Source organism: Gadus macrocephalus, chromosome 21 (assembly GCF_031168955.1).
Source record: "Gadus macrocephalus chromosome 21, ASM3116895v1".
Taxonomy (NCBI): Eukaryota; Metazoa; Chordata; class Actinopteri; order Gadiformes; family Gadidae; genus Gadus; species Gadus macrocephalus.
The window spans coordinates 7,317,944-7,335,717 of NC_082402.1; the positions used below are offsets into that span (position 1 = coordinate 7,317,944).

A 17,774-nucleotide genomic window follows, 5' to 3' on the forward strand; every position below is an offset into this window, starting at 1 on the left:
TCACATCTTACAATTGAAACATATTCTGATGACAGGTACTAGTAGTCATAGGCCTATGTCGAAAAACTATAACAACTCAAACTCTGGATTATTGATAATTTTTCATGGTTAGGTTAACATTACATCAAATTACATCATTACCGTATATCTTTACAAAGAGAGGAAGTAAGAATGTGAGTTTTTAAATGTGATTGAAATTCTATCTCAGGAAACCTTTCCTACACACTTAAAAAGCACAAGCTAAATTGAAACTGATATTTTTAAGACCGTCAAAAGGAAATACTTTTCCCTAAGCAAAAGCTTAGGGTAAAGCATGTTTAATATAATAGTCTCAGCACAGTATGACATTAATTCATTCTAACCACAGGAGGCAGCGAGTAAGAAGTCTGTGGGAGGAAGTCTCAACCGCAACCTTTACAGTCAGGTTTTAATCAACACCTAATACAAATTACAGACGTATGACAGGGTCTAGAAATAAAATAGTCAAACATCACTTATGCACATTTTTATTCAACAAATGAGTTACAAGTGCGATCAAAAGGTGTGTTAGACACATACATATCAGATACACATACTTAATATCATCATCAAATAAAAATGTCTTGAACTGTATTTTCAAGTTCAAGCCATGTTGGTAAGCCCCTGGTGGTAGGATATCAGTATCTCCTTGGATTGGTGTGTGGCATCATATTTTTAGCAGGTAGCTTTACTCTACACAATGTCTTCATTAACTTGCAAAGTTTCAGGTGGATAAGTGTGCAAAGGTCCATTCCACTGATCTTCATTGACAAGCTTCAAAAGCATTTTGGCTTTCCATAAGGGGATCATAAATACAACAGATATCGTTTGTTGTTGAGGTTTGGGTTGATGAATAAAGTGCAGATAAACTGGTAATTGAAAAAAAAATTTTTTTTATGTATTTAAGCAATAAAACCAACCATGTAAATATGCCAATAAGTATCTTCACATATATATTAGGGATTCCATGAATATGTTAAATAGCTAACAGTTTTTGAATTAAACAGACTCAAGTTACAGTAAAGTAGATACAGTAGAATCTATTGCGAAACGCCTGTGTTTTAAATACCTTAAATATACCCTTGTTTTTGTCTAAGGTTGACAATTGTTACAGAATACAGTACTTAAGAAGTAGTTAAATATATCAAGTATTAATGGATTTCCTTCTTTGTGGCTAACATTCACAAAAGCTGCAATGATGTAATAAAGTGCTTTATATATAAATCACGTGACTGACATGACCATCTTGAACGACCCTAAAAGTATAGCAGCATGGTCTTGACAAATAAGCTCTATTTTTAAATAACTAACCTGAATTTAATTAGGAATACACATTTGACACCTCCCTGAATCCACCAATAACAAATGTGCCTGCCCTCATTCGAAGCCATTCTTTAGTTAACTTTAGACACATGGGTAGATAATGCCTGGGGATCACAACGTCTCTGATGGATCCATGCTGATATTCCCTTATTGACGGGTCTAATCTTCTCAGAAGTTTCTCTGACATCACTGATGTCTGTTACATATCAGCTCTAACTGTATCCTCTCAAGGTTTCTCTTTAAATATATTTACCAATATTCCCTCATCGTTGCTTTTCTGGCTCTCTGTCAATGTCTCATGGGATTTTTACGACACTGTCTGAGTCTCCTGCATTCACTTCGCTGACATCAGATTCTTCGATGTCAGCGTAAGCTCCGCTCTCTGACTCTGCGCTTACTTTGACTAAGGAGTCCAGCGTCCATGATGCTTTCGCCTCTGCAACTTGGCTGCCTTCTTTGACTTCATTCGTCTCTGTGGAAACAAGTTCTGCTATCTCCCCCTCGTCAGTTTCTTGCTCTTCTTGATTATCTGAGTCTTCATCTTCTGCCTCATCGTCGGCAGAATTTCCTTGGTTCTCGATCGCCGCGCCCTTCTCGTCTTTTGCTGACGTCTCCAAGGGTGCTTCGGTTTCATCCTGGCATCCGTCTCCAATAACCGTTTCACCGGAAGAAGCTACGATTTCCTTGGTTTCATTATCGTTGTCATCTTCTAGTTCTACCACTTGCATATCCATTTCATTTGTTCCATGTATGTTGTGTACTGATATGTCTTCAACAAGGTCCTCTGTATCTGATGCTAGAACTGATTTCAGCTCTTCAACGCCATCTTGACCATCTGTCGCATCGTAAGATTTGACCAGGTCATCTTCTTCACCCTCCTTAGTAATACAACTTTGGTCATCTGTTGGTTCCTCTCCTTTGTGTTCTTCAGTTTGACATTGTTCTTCATCTTCAGTAGGCTCATTAACATCATCGGTAGCTTCTTCTTCCTCCCCTGTAGTTTCATCCTCTCCGATCTCATCAGGGGCAGATACCGCCTCTGAGGACTTCGCTTCCATGTCATCCTCATCCTCAGAACCATCTCCAGTGGTTTCAGATGCTGCTGGTCTTTGGCTTTCGTCAGTCTGATTCCCGATATGGACTGGCTCCTCGCTCATTTCACCCTCGTCTATATTTTCTGTCGATGCACATTCCGTAGACTCTTCGGCACTGTCGTTTTCATCAGTTTCTGGTGCCTCTGTTTCGGCTGGCCCCAATTCTTCATCTGCAGTTTCATTCACTGACTGCTGCTCGACTTTAGAAGACTCCAGGTCATTTCCTTCTTTGCCTATTGATTCAGATCCTGCAGATGTATTTTGTTCTTTTGGATCATCGTGTATTACCTCAATATCCGGTTCAGGGCATTCAGCGGTCTGGTTTAGCTCATGTTCCTCTTCTCCACATGTCTCAGCTTCACAGCTACCTGATTCAGTTTCTTGTCCAGCCGATTCCCCTCCGGTTGTGTTGATGACATCACTGTCTTGATGTCTGTCCGCTTCAATGTCCTCCTCCTCTTCGTCAGACAGATCTTCACAGGTGTTTCCTTCACCACTACCTAAGTCGGATTCAGTGTCGACCTTGGAGGTTTCTTCTTCCACAGTTTCATTCTCAGTCATGATTTCTTTGGTGTTAACCTGTTCAGGAGTTTCTTCTTCTACATCTTCATTCTCAGCCGTGGTTTCTTCAGCATATTCCTTCTCAGAAGAATCTTCCTCTGCGGATTCAGCCTCAGCCATGATCTCTTCTGTGTTTTTCTTCTCCGGCATTTCTGTTTCTGCAGTGTCGTCTTCAGTCAGTATTTCCTCCACAGCGTCCCCAGATGTTGGTTCTTCTCCAGTTTCATCTTCAGCATTGTCCTGCTCAGATTTTACTTCATCTGCAGTTTCCTCCTCAGGCACACTCTCTTTGTCGTTATCCTTCTCAGAAGTATGTTCTCCTGCAGTTTCATCTTCATCAATATCTTCCTCAGCATGGTCATTTTCAGACATTTCTTCATCTGCAGTTTTTTCCCCAGCCACATTGTTTGTGGAGTTGTCCTCCTCAGTAGTTTGGTTTTCTGCTGTTTCGTCTTCAGTCATGGATTCACCCTTCTCAGATGTTTCTTCCTCGGCAGATTCAGCCTCAGCTATGATCTCTTCTGAAGGGTCCTTCTCTGATGTATCTTCTTCTGCAATTTCATCTTCAGTCATTGTTCCGTTGGTGTTAACCTGATTGGGAGTTTCCTCCTCTGCAGTTTCATCTTCAGCCATGGTGTCCTCTGAAGCGTCCTTCTCAGAAGTTTCTTCCGCTGCAGTTTCATCTTCCTCACTTTCAGACATTTCTTCATCTGCATCCCCAACCATGTTGTATTTGGAGTTATCCTGCTCAGTAGCTTCCTCTTCTCCACCTTCATCATTGTTTTCGACATCATTATTTGCTTCATCAATGTTTTCTTCATCATTGTTTTCTTCATCATTGTTTTCATCATCATTGTCCTTCTCAGATGTTCCTCCTTCTGCAGTTTCAACTTCAGCCATGTTATCTTCTTCCCGGTCCTGATCAGATGTTTCTTCTGATGCAGATTCATCTCCAGCTGTGGCTTCATCAGCATCCTCTTGCTCAGACGTTTCGTCTCCTGCAGTTTCATTTTCACCATTGTTTTGGTCACTATGGTCCTTTTCAGATACCTCTGCATCTTCAGTTTCCGCCTCAGAAACAATTTCCTCTGCAGGATCGTTCTCAGATGATTTATCTTCTGCAGATTCCTCCTTGGCAATGAGCTTTTCAGCACTGTCAATCTCAGACTCTTCTTCTAGTGCAGTGTCATCCTCAGCCATTGATCCTTCAGAATGTTCAGTTCCTGCATCCTCAGGACTGCCCTTCTCAGATATTGCCTCTAGGGCATATTCATCCTCAGCCATTGATGATTCCGAATGTTCCTGCTCAGACACCTCTGCAGATTCTGCCATTTTCTCTTCACCGTGATCCTTCTCAGAAATTGGTGTTTCAGCATCCTCAGCCATGATTTCTTCAGTAGGATCCTGGTCAGATTTTTCTTCTTCCTCTGTTCCATTTTCGACAATATCGTCATCGTTATTACCCTTCACTGAAGTTTCTGCTTCTGCAGTTCCAACTTCAAGCACTGTTTCTTTTGCATCGTCCATCTCAGAGGTTTCTTCTTCTGCAGATTCTTCAGCATTGTTCTTCTCATAAGTGTTTTCTAGGTCAGATTCATCTTCGCGAGTGATTCCTTCCCCATCGTCTATTTTAGTTTCGTCCTCAGTCCTTATTTCTTCCGAAGATGTTTCTTCTAGTGCAGATTCATCCTCAGCCATGATCTCATCATCATTGTCCTTTTCAGATGTTTCCTCTGTTTCTTCTTCATCTTGAGTGATGTGCTTCTCAGATGGTTGCTCTTCTGCTGGCTCCTCTTCAACCATAAGCGCTTCAGCATTTTCCTTCTCAGATGTTTCTTCTTCTGCAGTTTCATCCTCAGCCTTGATTTCTTCAAATTTCTCAAATGTTTCTTCTGCCGGTTCTTTCTGCCCAATACACTTCACTTCTCTCACAGCATCAAGAATAACATTTCCTACAACAATTTCTGCTGCTATATTTTCATCTACGGTTTTGGCAGCATGTTCAAGGTTCGCTGTAGGTATAATCGTTTGCGCATTTGCAGTATCGCTTTTCTTGGAATGTAGAATTCTCGCTAAGTCAAAAGCAATCAATAGAGGGGCAATATGCATAGCCTTGGCAATGATTTGAGGCTGTGATACATTTGTGTTATTTTTACATGATTCACATTCACAGAATTCGTCATCCTTTTCACTGCGCTGGTCACTGTAAGATGTGCCCGTGTTCTTCCTAGATATTAAACTCCTTCGTCCCTCACTTCTCTCAGTTGAATTACATGATATGGCCTCTTTATGAGTTGTTGCTTGTCCAGCCCGGGCTTCGGCCTTCCTCAGTTCACTGTCTATACTAGCTTGTATCCTTTTTCGGACTTGACCTTTTAATTCACTTATCATGTCGTCTACCTCTTCATTATCACCCAAGTTCCAGCGCACTTTGAACTCTGTCATTGCATTGACATAATGCTTCATGAACTGCTTTTGTAGTTTGTTTAGTAAATTCAACAGCCACAAGGGATCAAGATCTTGAGCAATCTTGAGGATCTTGTCCTTTTGACAGGCTCTGCCAACTACTGGATATTTCTCAACACTGCCACTTTCATTTCCTGAACTATTTGTGCTTCCTGAACTCTGTGGTGTTTCTGGCAATTCCCTTGGACTGTCCATGTTTCTAATTGTTTCATCTGAGCCGGGCTCATCTTCCTTTGGATCAGTGTCTGTTGTTTGTCCCATTTGTCTATCTGGTGAAAATTGAGCATCCCTGTGTATGTTTTGTGATAGCTCTTTTGATGCCCCAGCTATTGATTTGACACTTGCTTCGTCCACGGCCTCATTGACTTCTTGCACCTTCATCAGTGTGTCTACCCCCACATTGCCATTAGTTTGGCCACCACTGTTTACGCTGCTGTTCCCAGAGCCACGGGAGCCACTGTTGACATCTACACCCGATGATGATGTACGATTTAAGTCCTCGTCTGGGGAATGATGAACATTATGCTTTACTCTTTGTCCGCTTTTTGAAGGCTCACAAAGCCACAAGGATTGTAGGATATTCATTAACTCTCTGTATTTTTCATCTTTGGCATCTTCATTAGCCGGATCAAACTCTATTAATTGCAAGTTAACAAGGCAATCCAAGAGACCTTGAGCAGAAGTGCTTAGTTTACGTCCATACACTGGGGAAATTTCAGGTAAACTGTTACATCGATCAGTCTTTGGACTTAAAAGCACCTTCATCACCTGCACCGAGGACTGAAAGACCTTTGATGGGTCATTTGTCAGATCACAGTTGCAGGTATATTCTTCCTTTGAGGTGTTTGTCTGATCACTTGATTCAGGGATGTTGTTCGTCAACCCTCCATTGGCTTTTTGAGGTTTCATGACTTGTTCTGCAGCAGACTTCTCAGTGTTGTCCACCTCTACCATTGTGCCGATACCCTCTGTGAGCTCAACATTTTCATGTCCTTCTGAGTTTCTGTCAAATTCGTCTACATTGTCGTACATTACATTGTCAGCTGGGATGTTTTTCAACCACTCACTGACAACCTCTGTGGGTGATGCATTTGGTAGCCTGGATGGGACAAGATCTTCTGTCTTCGGTTGTGATGAACCTGTTCTGGTCCTATTGAAGACATTTGAATTTGATTGGTTATCTGCCTGATGAGTGTCCGACTTTTCATCATCAATATCTGAAAACGGAAGTGACTGTGACAAATCACTGTCATCCTTGGAGCCATCGTGTGATATAAGCAAAGGTTCGGTTTTTGGTTTCTCTGATTTTTTTGATTTTTTTGACCTGACTGACAGACTTTGTTGGTCTTTCGCAGTATGTGTTAGTGCATCTTTGGAAGGTGTTGATACTTTTTTACATGCTGAAATATTTGACTTTGCAGACGTGGCACTGGGTGGCCTTTCTTCATTATCCTTTATGTTCACAAATGAGATCATTGAAGACTTTGCACAGATGAACGATTTGTCTGTTTCATTCGTCATTTCTTCATCAACATCATCAATGTCACAGTGAGAAACCTTCGTTTTTCTTGATACAGCAGTAGAAGTTGACTTTGCTGACTTTACTGACAGCACAGTTGTCTGTCTTTCTTCAGCCTCGACATCAAGTAAGATACTTCCAGATACATTTGAGGGGCTAGGTTTTCTAGAGAGGTTGGACTTTACAGATGTGTTTGACTGGGCACTTGCTACTCTGATTGCATTATCCTCTTCAGTAGATCCTTCATCAGCAATGCATCTTTCAGAACTTTCAGGGGTGACTTGAGATGCCATTGTGGTTCCCAATTTTACAGACCGATTTGACTTGGCGGATTTTGCTGACATGGAGCTTTTTGATCTCTTTATATTTTCTTCTGCAGCATGTCCTTGATCTTGAATAACATCACAAACCTCTGAAGAACATTCAGATGTCGTAGACACAGCACTATTAGCTGACTTTGAAGCAGAGATGTTTGATTTAGCTGATTTCACTGACTTTGCACTTGCTCTGTCCATAGTTTCTTCTTCTGCAGGTCCTTTAATGTGCATATCATCACCATTTTCAACAGGGCGTTTGGAAACTTTGGGTTTGTTAGATGCGGTTGAAGTTGTTGACTTCACTGATTTGGCTGATTTAACTGACAGGGAGCTCATAGCTCTTATCAGAGGTTCCTTGTGATCAACCAAGGTAGCTTCAGTTGGAACATCAGAGTGCTTGGACTTTGTAGATCTTAGAGAAAGGTTTGATTTTGCCGATTTTGCTGATTTTGCTGATTTTGCTGACAATGAGCTTGGCGCCCTCCCATCAGTTTCAGAAGTTTCCTGAATAATAACAATAGGTGCAAATGGGCCTTCAGAAACATCTGCTTGTTCATTTGTCATTGTAACATTTGACTTTTCGGATCTTATACTTGATGGTCTTTCAAACTGAACTTCTGATGCCTTTGAACACATCAATTTTGCAGAAATGCCGGATTTTGCAGAAAGGCCAGACTTTGCCGACCTTTCGGACATGTTGCTTGGCGCTCTGACCTCTGATTCCTGTTCGGCAAGTCCTGCATCCAGAATATCATCTCCATGACCAGTGGTTAATTCAGAAACCTTTGAATGGGCAGATACAGTTGAAACGTTTGATTTTTGGGATTTGACTGAAACGATGCTTGGAGGTCTATCCTCATTGTCAGTGGCGTGTAATTCTGACAGATCGTTTGAGTTTGACTTCATTGAACTGACAGAAACATGAGACTCGATGGATTTTGTGGATGCGCTGTCTTCGTTGTCATTGTTAATTGAAATATCTCTTTGTTTGGATTTCTTTGATTTAACAGATTTACAGCTTTCTGCTTTCTCTGTCGTTAGCTGATGTTTATTTTCTCCATCAGGACTTTCAACATCTGATAAATCAGCAGATACTGAGTTTTGGTTTCTCATGAGAATTTGAGAATTTTCTGTTGTATTTGAGACGCAACTTCCTGCTCTCTCTTCAATGTCATCTTCTGTATCTGCGATAAGCTCAACCCTTTTTTCTTCACTATCTTTGGATTTCTTCAGTATTATTGATGATGCATTGGATTTTACCGATTTTTTTGATTTGGTACTTACACAGGACCTTGCAGACTTTGCTGACAAGGCACTTGGTGCTCGGTCCTCAGGACCATTTGGTTCATCAGAAACATCAGCTGTGCTTCCAGAATGTGCACTTGCTGGTCTCTCTTGAGGTTCCTCGTTATTTACTCCGTGGACTTTGTGTTGGTTTCCAGAGGCCTTTGAGATCCCAGATTTTGCAGAAGACTTTCTGGAGGTTCTGGAGATATTTGACTTTGTTGATTTGGCCGACAGGACACTTAGTGGTCTTTCCTCACTTACAAAGGCTTTTGATTTATTTGAGATTCCTGATGTATGTGATTCTATGGACTTTATTGATGTGGAACTTGCTGGTCTTTCTACATTGCACTCGTCTTCTGCAGTATCTTCCTGCGACGACGCCACAGGGGTCTTTGAGATCCCAGATGTTGCAGAGATGTTGGACTTTACTGACATGGCGCTTCCTCGCCCTGCAGTTTCCTGTTCATTCGCCATTTCATCAGGAAGATGACTTGCATCTCCAGCAGGACTGGCTGTATTCCTTTTAGAAGGATCTCCAGGTTCTCTTGATGTCTTTGATTTTGCAGAACGATTTGACCTTGATGATTTAGCCGACATGCCACTCGCTGCTCTTTCACCAGGTTCCGGCTCAGCCTTTCTGCCTTCAATTGCGTCTTCTCCATCTTCCCCATCAGGTTTGTCAACATTAACAGATGGAACTTCAGCTTTTCTAGATCTAGCAGAGACATTGGACCTTGCTGATTTTGTTGACATGGCGCTCGTTGCGCGCTCTGTCGTTTCTTTTGCAGTGGTTCCATTGTCTGGAACATCACCACTATTTACAGTCAAACTTTCCGAATCCTTGGATTTATTGGATACGCCAGGAGCATTGGACTTTGCTGATTTGGTTGATTTTGAGGACATATTACTTGGAGCTCTCACCTCTGTCTCAATCTCTACCAAATCACCGTTTCCATCAGTAGCATCAGAGCATTTAGACTTCTTCTGCCTTGAAGAAACATTAGATTTGGTAGATTTCAGTGACATGGCGCTTGATGCTCTCTCTTCTATGTCGTTTTCATTCTCTGTGTTTTCTTCAGATTTAACTGCAGAAGACTTTTTAGAGGTTCTGGAGATATTTGACTTTGTTGATCTGGCCGACAGGACACTTAGTGGTCTTTCCTCACTTACAAAGGCTTTTGATTTATTTGAGATTCCTGATGCATGTGATTCTATGGACTTTATTGATTTGGAACTTGCTGGTCTTTCTACATTGCACTCGTCTTCTGCAGTATCTTCCTGCGACGACGCCACAGGGGTCTTTGAGATCCCAGATTTTGCAGAGATATTGGACTTTACTGACATGGCACTTCCTCGCCCTTCAGTTTCCTGTTCAGCCACCTTTTCATCAGGAATAGGACTTGCTACTTCAGCAGGATCTCCAGGTTCTTTTGATGTCTTTGATTTTGCGGAGCGATTTGACCTTGATGATTTAGCCGACATGCCACTCGCTGCTCTTTGACCAGGTTCCGGCTCAGCCTTTCTGCCTTCAATTGCGTCTTCTCCATCTTCCCCATCAGGTTTTTCAACATTAACAGATGGAACTTCAGCTTTTCTAGATCTAGCAGAGACATTGGACCTAGCAGATTTTGTTGACATGGCACTCGTTGCACGCTCTGTCGTTTCTTTTGCAGTGTTTCCATTGTCTGGAACATCACCACTATTTACAGTCGAACTTTCCGAATCCTTGGATTTGTTGGATACGCCAGGAGCATTCGACTTTGCTGATTTGGTTGATTTTGAGGACATATTACTTGGAGCTCTCACCTCTGACTCAATCTCTACCAAATCACAGTTTCCATCAGTAGCATCAGAGTATTTAGACTTCTTCTGCCTTGAAGAAACATTAGATTTGGTAGATTTCAGTGACATGGCGCTTGATGCTCTCTCTTCTATGTCGTTTTCATTCTCTGTGTTTTCTTCAGATTTAACTGCAGAAGACTTTTTAGAGGTTCTGGAGATATTTGACTTTGTTGATCTGGCCGACAGGACACTTAGTGGTCTTTCCTCACTTACAAAGGCTTTTGATTGATTTGAGATTCCTGATGCATGTGATTCTATGGACTTTATTGATGAGGAACTTGCTGGTCTTTCTACATTGCATTCGTCTTCTGCAGTATCTTCCTGCGACGACGCCACAGGGGTCTTTGAGATCCCAGATTTTGCAGAGATATTGGACTTTACTGACATGGCACTTCCTCGCCCTTCAGTTTCCTGTTCAGCGACCTTTTCAGCAGGAGTAGGACTTGCTACTTCAGCAGGATCTCCAGGTTCTTTTGATGTCTTTGATTTTGTGGAGCGATTTGACCTTGATGATTTAGCCGACATGCCACTCGCTGCTCTTTCACCAGGTTCCGGCTCAGCCTTTCTGCCTTCAATTGCGACTTCTCCATCTTCCCTATCAGGTTTGTCAACATTAACAGATGGAACTTCAGCTTTTCTAGATCTAGCAGAAACATTGGACCTAGCTGATTTTGTTGACATGACACTCGTTGCACGTGCTGTTGTTTCCTTTGCAGTGGTTCCATTGTCAGGAACGTCATCATCATCTTTAGATTTTGTAGATTTCATTGACATGGTGCTTGAAGCTCTCTCTTCCATATTGGTTTCATTTTCTGAGTTTTCTTCAGATTTAACTGCAGAAGACTTTCTGGAGGTTCTAGAGATATTTGACTTTGTTGATTTGGCCGACAAGACACTGAGTGATCGTTCATCACTTGCAAAAGCCTTTGAGTTATTTGAGATTCCTGATTCATGTGATTCTATAGACTTTCTTGATGTGGAACCTGCTGGTCTTTCTACATTGCATTCGTCTTCTGCAGTATCTTCTTGCGACGACACAACAGGGGACCTTGAAGTCCAAGATCTTCTGGAGACGTGAGAATTAGCTGACTTCCCACTAGATCTATCTCCTTCGTCTGTGATCATTTCATCAGACATCTCTACACATTGGTCGGACGGAACTTCAGAGCATTTAGATCTTTTTGATTTTGCTGAAACATTAGAAATTGAGCTTGATCTGTCGTTTTCAGGTTTGTTGAATTCCTCTACTGCAGTGTCTTCAGCAGAGATGTCATCACTTTCTACAGCAGTAATTTCAGAAAATTCAGATTTTTCTGATAAAGCTGATTCATTTGACTTTGTGGATTCCGTGGATTTGAATGAAATGCAACTGGATGCTGTCTCTTCCATTACATCCTCTGCATTTTCACCATCCAAATTATCATCATCAGCAGACAGTGCTGAAGCATTTGATTCTACTGACTTTGTTGGTGTTGTGCTTACTGGGCTCTCTACCAGTTCAGGAGGAACTGTAGATGTCTTTGATTTAGGCTTAGATATTGCAGTGTCCTCATCTGAAACCAAATAACGGTGAGATCTTTTTGATCTATTCGATCTGTTAGAGGTATTAGACCTGGCACTTTTTGGCCTGTCCGGAAATTCCTCTTCAGTATCAGGATCATCAGGAATGTCACCAGCTTCACTCTTTGCTGATTTGGTTGATTTGACTGACTGCATACTTGGAGCTCTTTCCATTGGTTCCTCGTGATCATCAGAGGATATTTCTGCTTGAACCTCAGACGACTTTGACTTTATTGATCTGGCGGAAACATGGGAATTGGTTGATTTCGCTGATTTGTATGACGTGGCACTAGACACCCTCTCATCCTTTGGTTGGTTCTCATAAGATCCTTCAGCTGTTTCATCATCTGTATTTTCAGCACCGTCATCTTTCTTTGTGTCTTGCTCTTCTGGACTTTTATTTTTTGTTGATCTATTTGATCTTACAGAAGCTCCTGATCTTTGTGATAAGTGGCTAGGGGCTCTGTTTGCATGATCGCTTGGTTCTGGTGGAAGCTCCGATGCCTGTGAGGTTCTAGTGGAAGTGTTTGACCTAGACCTGGATGACATGGAACTTGTCACTCTGTTTTCAACTACCTCTTGAGCACTTTCTGCTTCATCCAAAACTTCATCCTTCTCCTCAGCAGAGTTTTGTACTAATATAGTGCTTTTAGGGCATTCGGGATCTTCATCCTCATTGATTAGTATTTCCCTCGAAGAGGTGTGAGATTTAACAGACATGGCACTTGATGACTGTCGTTTCTCAATTTTTGGGCTATTGCTATCAGATGTATTTTTGATAGGGTCACCCAAAGGTACACATGTGCACTTTGTCTTTGATGACCTAGAAGTTGTTGATAGTGGTGAGGACATTTCTCTCCCTGGAGTTGAAGCTTTCGATATTATTTTGGACATTCTTGAATGAGCAGAAGCAACGGATCCTCTACTTCGGGGGCTTGGACTTCCTTTTTGAGCACATGAATCTGGTCTTGAAACCCCAGTAGGAAGATCGTCGTCCTCCTCGTCATCTAGACTCTCTGTGAGATGCGTTAAGATCATGGAGGAGGCACTGATGGCAGAGCAGGCCCTTTCTTCTCTTTGGGTTGGAACCAATGTTCCTCTCTCTGGTATTTCCTCAGCACTGTCGACCCCGTCGACCACGGCAGATCCTCCCTCAAACCTCTGAGGGGTCACGGCGCTCGTGATCGTGCAATACTCGATGGTGTCCACTGTATTGATGGTGCTCTCCACCCATGTCTCCGTCTCCACCACCTGCCCGCCGCATTCCTCACTCGACATTGAGGTAGTTTGTGTGTTTTTAACCTCCGTCCTCTTGCAGACAGTTGTGTGCGAGGACGCGCTGGAGCTCGACGACTTGACGTTGCCGCCACCTCCCTGCGCTTCTGGAATCGGTCGGTTGGTCCAGGTGTGGTACTCCTGACATTGATCACAGCAGTGGGTGCAGTGGGCCTCCTCCATGTGTTTCTGGTAGCGCTGGGTGAGACTCAACTCCTGCGTCTCGCAGGCGGAGACGACGCACTCCGATTCGGAGCAGCTTTCCACGCTGCTCTGCTCGAGGTAGTAGCCGCACCCCTGGCGCTGCTCGCCGGGCTTCGGACCTCCGTTCCTCGTGACCTGCGTGGACCACTGCAGCGTCTCGTCGTTTAGGAGCCGGAAGCGCACCTTCATTTCCATCGAGAGGCTGCCGTCCTCGTTGACGACAACGCGTTTCTCGATGTCGTCGTCCATTACGGCCTCTTCTGGGTTGGGGTGGGGGTCCACAGGCTCCAGGGAATTCCTGCCGCCTGGCAGTGGCATGTCAGGGAATCTGTTGGTGCTGCCGTTGGTTTCGGGCTGGGTTCCAGTTTTCTTTTTCTCGACACCTTGGACTGGAGAGAGAGTTGGAGAGAGAGAGAGAGAGAGAGAGAGAGAGAGAGAGAGAGAGAATTTAGACTGAAGTAACCGTATCTGTTCTATTTTCATAATCTCAGACAGATGTGATATGATAAATTTATCATTTAACCAATTCAATTTTTGTCCTTGATTATGTTACTTACTCTCCTGTTCCTCACCACAGCCAGTGGAGCTCAACCTCACATGTAATCTGGGAACTTTTTCATCTCCTGTTTTCGGCAAATTCTCGAGGATGGCGGGGTGAGAAGGCTCACGTCCTACGCAGATAAGGACACTCGGGCCGTGCAAGAGACCATGCACGCTGTCTATCTGGAAGGAAAGACAAGAGTAACATCAACCAATGGCAACTATTTGAACACCAGGAGTACGTGGATTTGCCATGGCAAGTCATTTCTTAATCGACCCTATAGTCACATCCAATGTGCGACCCAAATGTATGATGGATAGATCAGCCTACCATTGGGTACAGTTCACTGGGTAGACTTGTAGGTTAATCTATCCATATCACAGCTATAATACACAAGTCCTTGAATGAGAAGTACCAGAAGGGATTATTTTTTACCATTTCAAATGACGGGTACATATCAACGTTCTAATTTCATGTTGATATAGTTTATCTTAACTCCGTAATAAGAATGAATGGAGGATGAATATCAATATGAAATACAAGAAAACATCCCCAAAAATAGTATCTTGAAATAATTGCTAATGTACTGAAGATTGGAAGGTTGTCTCCTGAGTGCATGAGTGCCAGGGGCAGGATTTATGCTGAGACTCAGCCAAGGTATCCCGGGGAGTTCATTGAACTAATCGGGCATAATCCCCTGTGATAATTAGATAATGGCAAGCATTCATTGTAACTCATGAGTTTCAGTATCACTCAGGGGGATTATCTGCTGATTTAAGGGAGAGAACAAAACTAAACACATTAACTGAAAATGCAGGAGCCTAGTGATTGTAATCCATAACAAAACAGAATACTCAGTTGGTACTGAGTTTTTCCCTGTGCTGAAATATGTAAAATGTATATATAATATTGTTGTTGTGGTAAAGTCAATGTGTAACAAGGCGGTATTTAATCCTCAGACGCCTGGTATGATTAAACGACAATTAACAACTTTTAAATGGCACTTAGGATCAAATGGCCCTTAATCCTATTTCCTTATAAAGGAGTTTCAGAAGAAAAAAGGTTGAATAATCACACCTTGCTCGCATTACATTCTTTTAATTATCAATGTTTGAATTATATTAATAGGATATCCTCAGTAAAACTGAAAAGGGTTGAGGGAGATACCGATCAATCCACTTTAATTAAACCTCACTTATGACTAACATATGGTCAGTAATTTAATTACATTAAACTATTGAAACATTTAAAAAAATACTCCCTATGCTGAATGTACTTCTCATAAAGGGTTCTAAAACTTTGACACAGAGCCTGAACGTGTGAAATATTGAAAGCCATTCCGATGTGATTTGGCTGCTAAGCAGAAGCATTTTGATGACGATGCAAATTTTAAAACACACATTGCTGTATCTACTGTCACTTAAAACAGATGAATGCCTTCAGTCCAGTCACACACACCAGCCCCAGGTATGGATAATTAATTGCCTGTGTGCAGGACGTGTTTCTGAGACTCCTCCAGATTCAAACTAAAGGCAGAGGGACGATCCTCCACATTGACCTGTTTCTCTCAAAAATAGCTCAGACGTGACCAAGATGAATGGGGCGTTGTGGAGATACACACATTCTAAATTTATATTCAGGAAATCTTACTGTATTATAGGCCTGTAAGGTTTCTGCGGGTATGAGCATGCAAGCCATATCTAAACGTGTGTGTGTGTGTGTGTGTGTGTCAATGCACTGTGTTCACACGTGTATGCGTGTGTTTGTGTGTGTGTATGTGTGTGTGTTTGTGGGCCTGTGTGTGTTGTGTTTGTGTCTTTGTGCATGGCTCAATGCTGTCTATTTATCCTACAAATCTCATCAAAAGGTTGAAATGAATCAGTTAATGTCACATTAAACACATTAGGTGTTATTATCTTTAGTCTCTGGGTTACAATTATATTTTAATATAAAAGTAGATGTGACTTGCTTATATACACTGATCTGTTTAGCATGTACATGAGTTGAGCTGATAAGGCTGCTCTCACAGAGGCTGGAGAGTCTGTATTCAAGTCTAGTTATTCCTGCATAATTTCCCTTATAGCCCTCATAAATCCATATGACAGCAATACAACAGTATTGAAAAAGCGGTCACACGTGTGAAATATTAGTGCTCTGTTGTAAAAACTCTACTCCTAAGTAATTGTTCTAACATCAACATGTTAGAAAAAAACTACATGTGAATATTCTCTGTGAAAGTCTCATCCCACTTTTTGGTGTCTTTAGTCTATATAAGGCACCTCCAATAGAGTGGTCACGTTAAAGGAGCTCACTCGAAACATGAGAGTGAAGTGGAGCTGGCGTTAATTCTAATTTCTGTCACTAGAGGCCTCCCTTTCACTCTGCTTCTCAATCCCTAGCGTCCCAACCTATGGTCACAACACGCCATCCATACTGCCCATTAAAGTCGTACACTGGAATGGAATCATGTACAATACTCAATAAGATTACACTATATTATGATTATTTAACATATTACGATTACTATTATATGAAGCATTGACTATTATTATGAAAGGTTAAAGAAGCTGAAAATCTTTTGCTACTATCATTATATACATATCTATATCTATAAAAGAAAAAAGCTTTTGCTAGCACTACCAAAATAGTATCCCTGGCGTTTCTCTTGATATTCACCCTCATTTCCCATCTGGGATGACCAAAGTTAACTTTATAACCTTATTTTCTAATCTTATACCTCCAGGTGGCCGGTGATGTGGACGGTGTCGGTCTCACCTTGTGGCCCTCGGAGGTGTACAGCTTGCGGACGCGGTACTGCATGAGCTCAGACACCTCCTCCAGGAAGAGCCCCAGGCTCCTGGGGGCCCCATGGTGCAGTGCGATGCTCCTGCGGTACGATGGGTCGCTGTTCTTCACCAGCACCATCGTCCGGCTCTGAGTTCTGCGCCGATGCTGCTGCTGCTGCTGCTGCTGCTGCTGCTGCTGCTGCTGCTGCTGGTGGTGGTGGTGGTGGTGGTGGTGGTGACCGAGGTCCGGGTCCTCTCTGGGGTGACCCGGTGGGGGGTCCCGCGGCCTGGTCGGCCTGGGGTGAGCGTACCCTTGTGGTGGAGGATGAGGATGCCCGTGCTGAAGGTGGTGTTGTTCGGGTGGATGCTGATAGGGCGTCGGGCGGTGGTACCAGGAGATCGGGGGGAGGTACTGTGTCTCCGCGGCGACCGGGGGGGCGTCATGGTGGCGGAGGTGGTGGTGGCGGTTGGCCTGCGGCCATTGGTCGGTGCACAGGCAGCACGCCTCCACCTCCTCCTGGTGGGCCTGGTGGTGCCGGGGAATCCTGGGGAGCATGGAGGCGGTGGAGGTGGGGTACAGATGCGTGGAGGGAGGATAGGGTCCATGGGGGGCGCCCCTGACTCCTCCCCCTAGCGCCTGGAAGCTCTGGTAGGGTCGCCTGTGGGCGGACATTTGAGGGGGGGGGGGGGGCTTACCGGGGGGGGGGGTGGGGACTTGAGGCAGTGGATATGGATATGGGGGGGGTATGGATATGGATGGGATTGGGGAAAGAGTTCTCCTCCTCAGACCAAAGAGAGCCAGAGGGCAGGAGTCAAAGCAGACAGGGCAGGATCGTCATGGCAACGCGCTTCTCCCCAAGGTGGCGTCGATGCTGACGTCCGCATTCCTGTGCATCCTTCGATCCTGAGAGGAGTGTAAAGAGAATTGGATTAGATAAGGAAATTATTATTATTATTATTATTTATTTATTTTACTTTATC

The 17,774-nt window shown here is 43.2% G+C and overlaps 1 protein-coding gene across 1 annotated transcript; it reads right to left on the reverse strand.

The window, feature by feature from the left end:
* Positions 1–490: 490 nt before the first annotated feature.
* On the reverse strand, positions 491–16,989 carry rp1l1b (rp1 like 1b). Its single transcript, XM_060041102.1, has 3 exons — positions 16,783–16,989; positions 14,024–14,189; positions 491–13,855 (listed from the first exon to the last, which is right to left on the reverse strand). Exons 1-3 carry the CDS (start codon positions 16,930–16,932, stop codon positions 1,638–1,640), a joined length of 12,534 nt encoding a protein of 4,177 aa, XP_059897085.1. The 5' UTR covers positions 16,933–16,989; the 3' UTR covers positions 491–1,637.
* Positions 16,990–17,774: the final 785 nt, after the last annotated feature.

Bases quoted from the DNA above. Each gene is read 5' to 3' on its own strand.
- rp1l1b (XM_060041102.1), bottom strand. From the start codon at position 16,932: ATGGTGCTGGTGAAGAACAGCGACCCATCGTACCGCAGGAGCATCGCA. The intron at 14,190-16,782 runs GTGAGACCGACA...CTTTCCTTCCAG, and splicing joins ACACCTCCGAGGGCCACAAG to ATAGACAGCGTGCATGGTCT. The intron at 13,856-14,023 runs GTAAGTAACATA...CTCTCTCTCCAG, and splicing joins CTGTGGTGAGGAACAGGAGA to TCCAAGGTGTCGAGAAAAAG.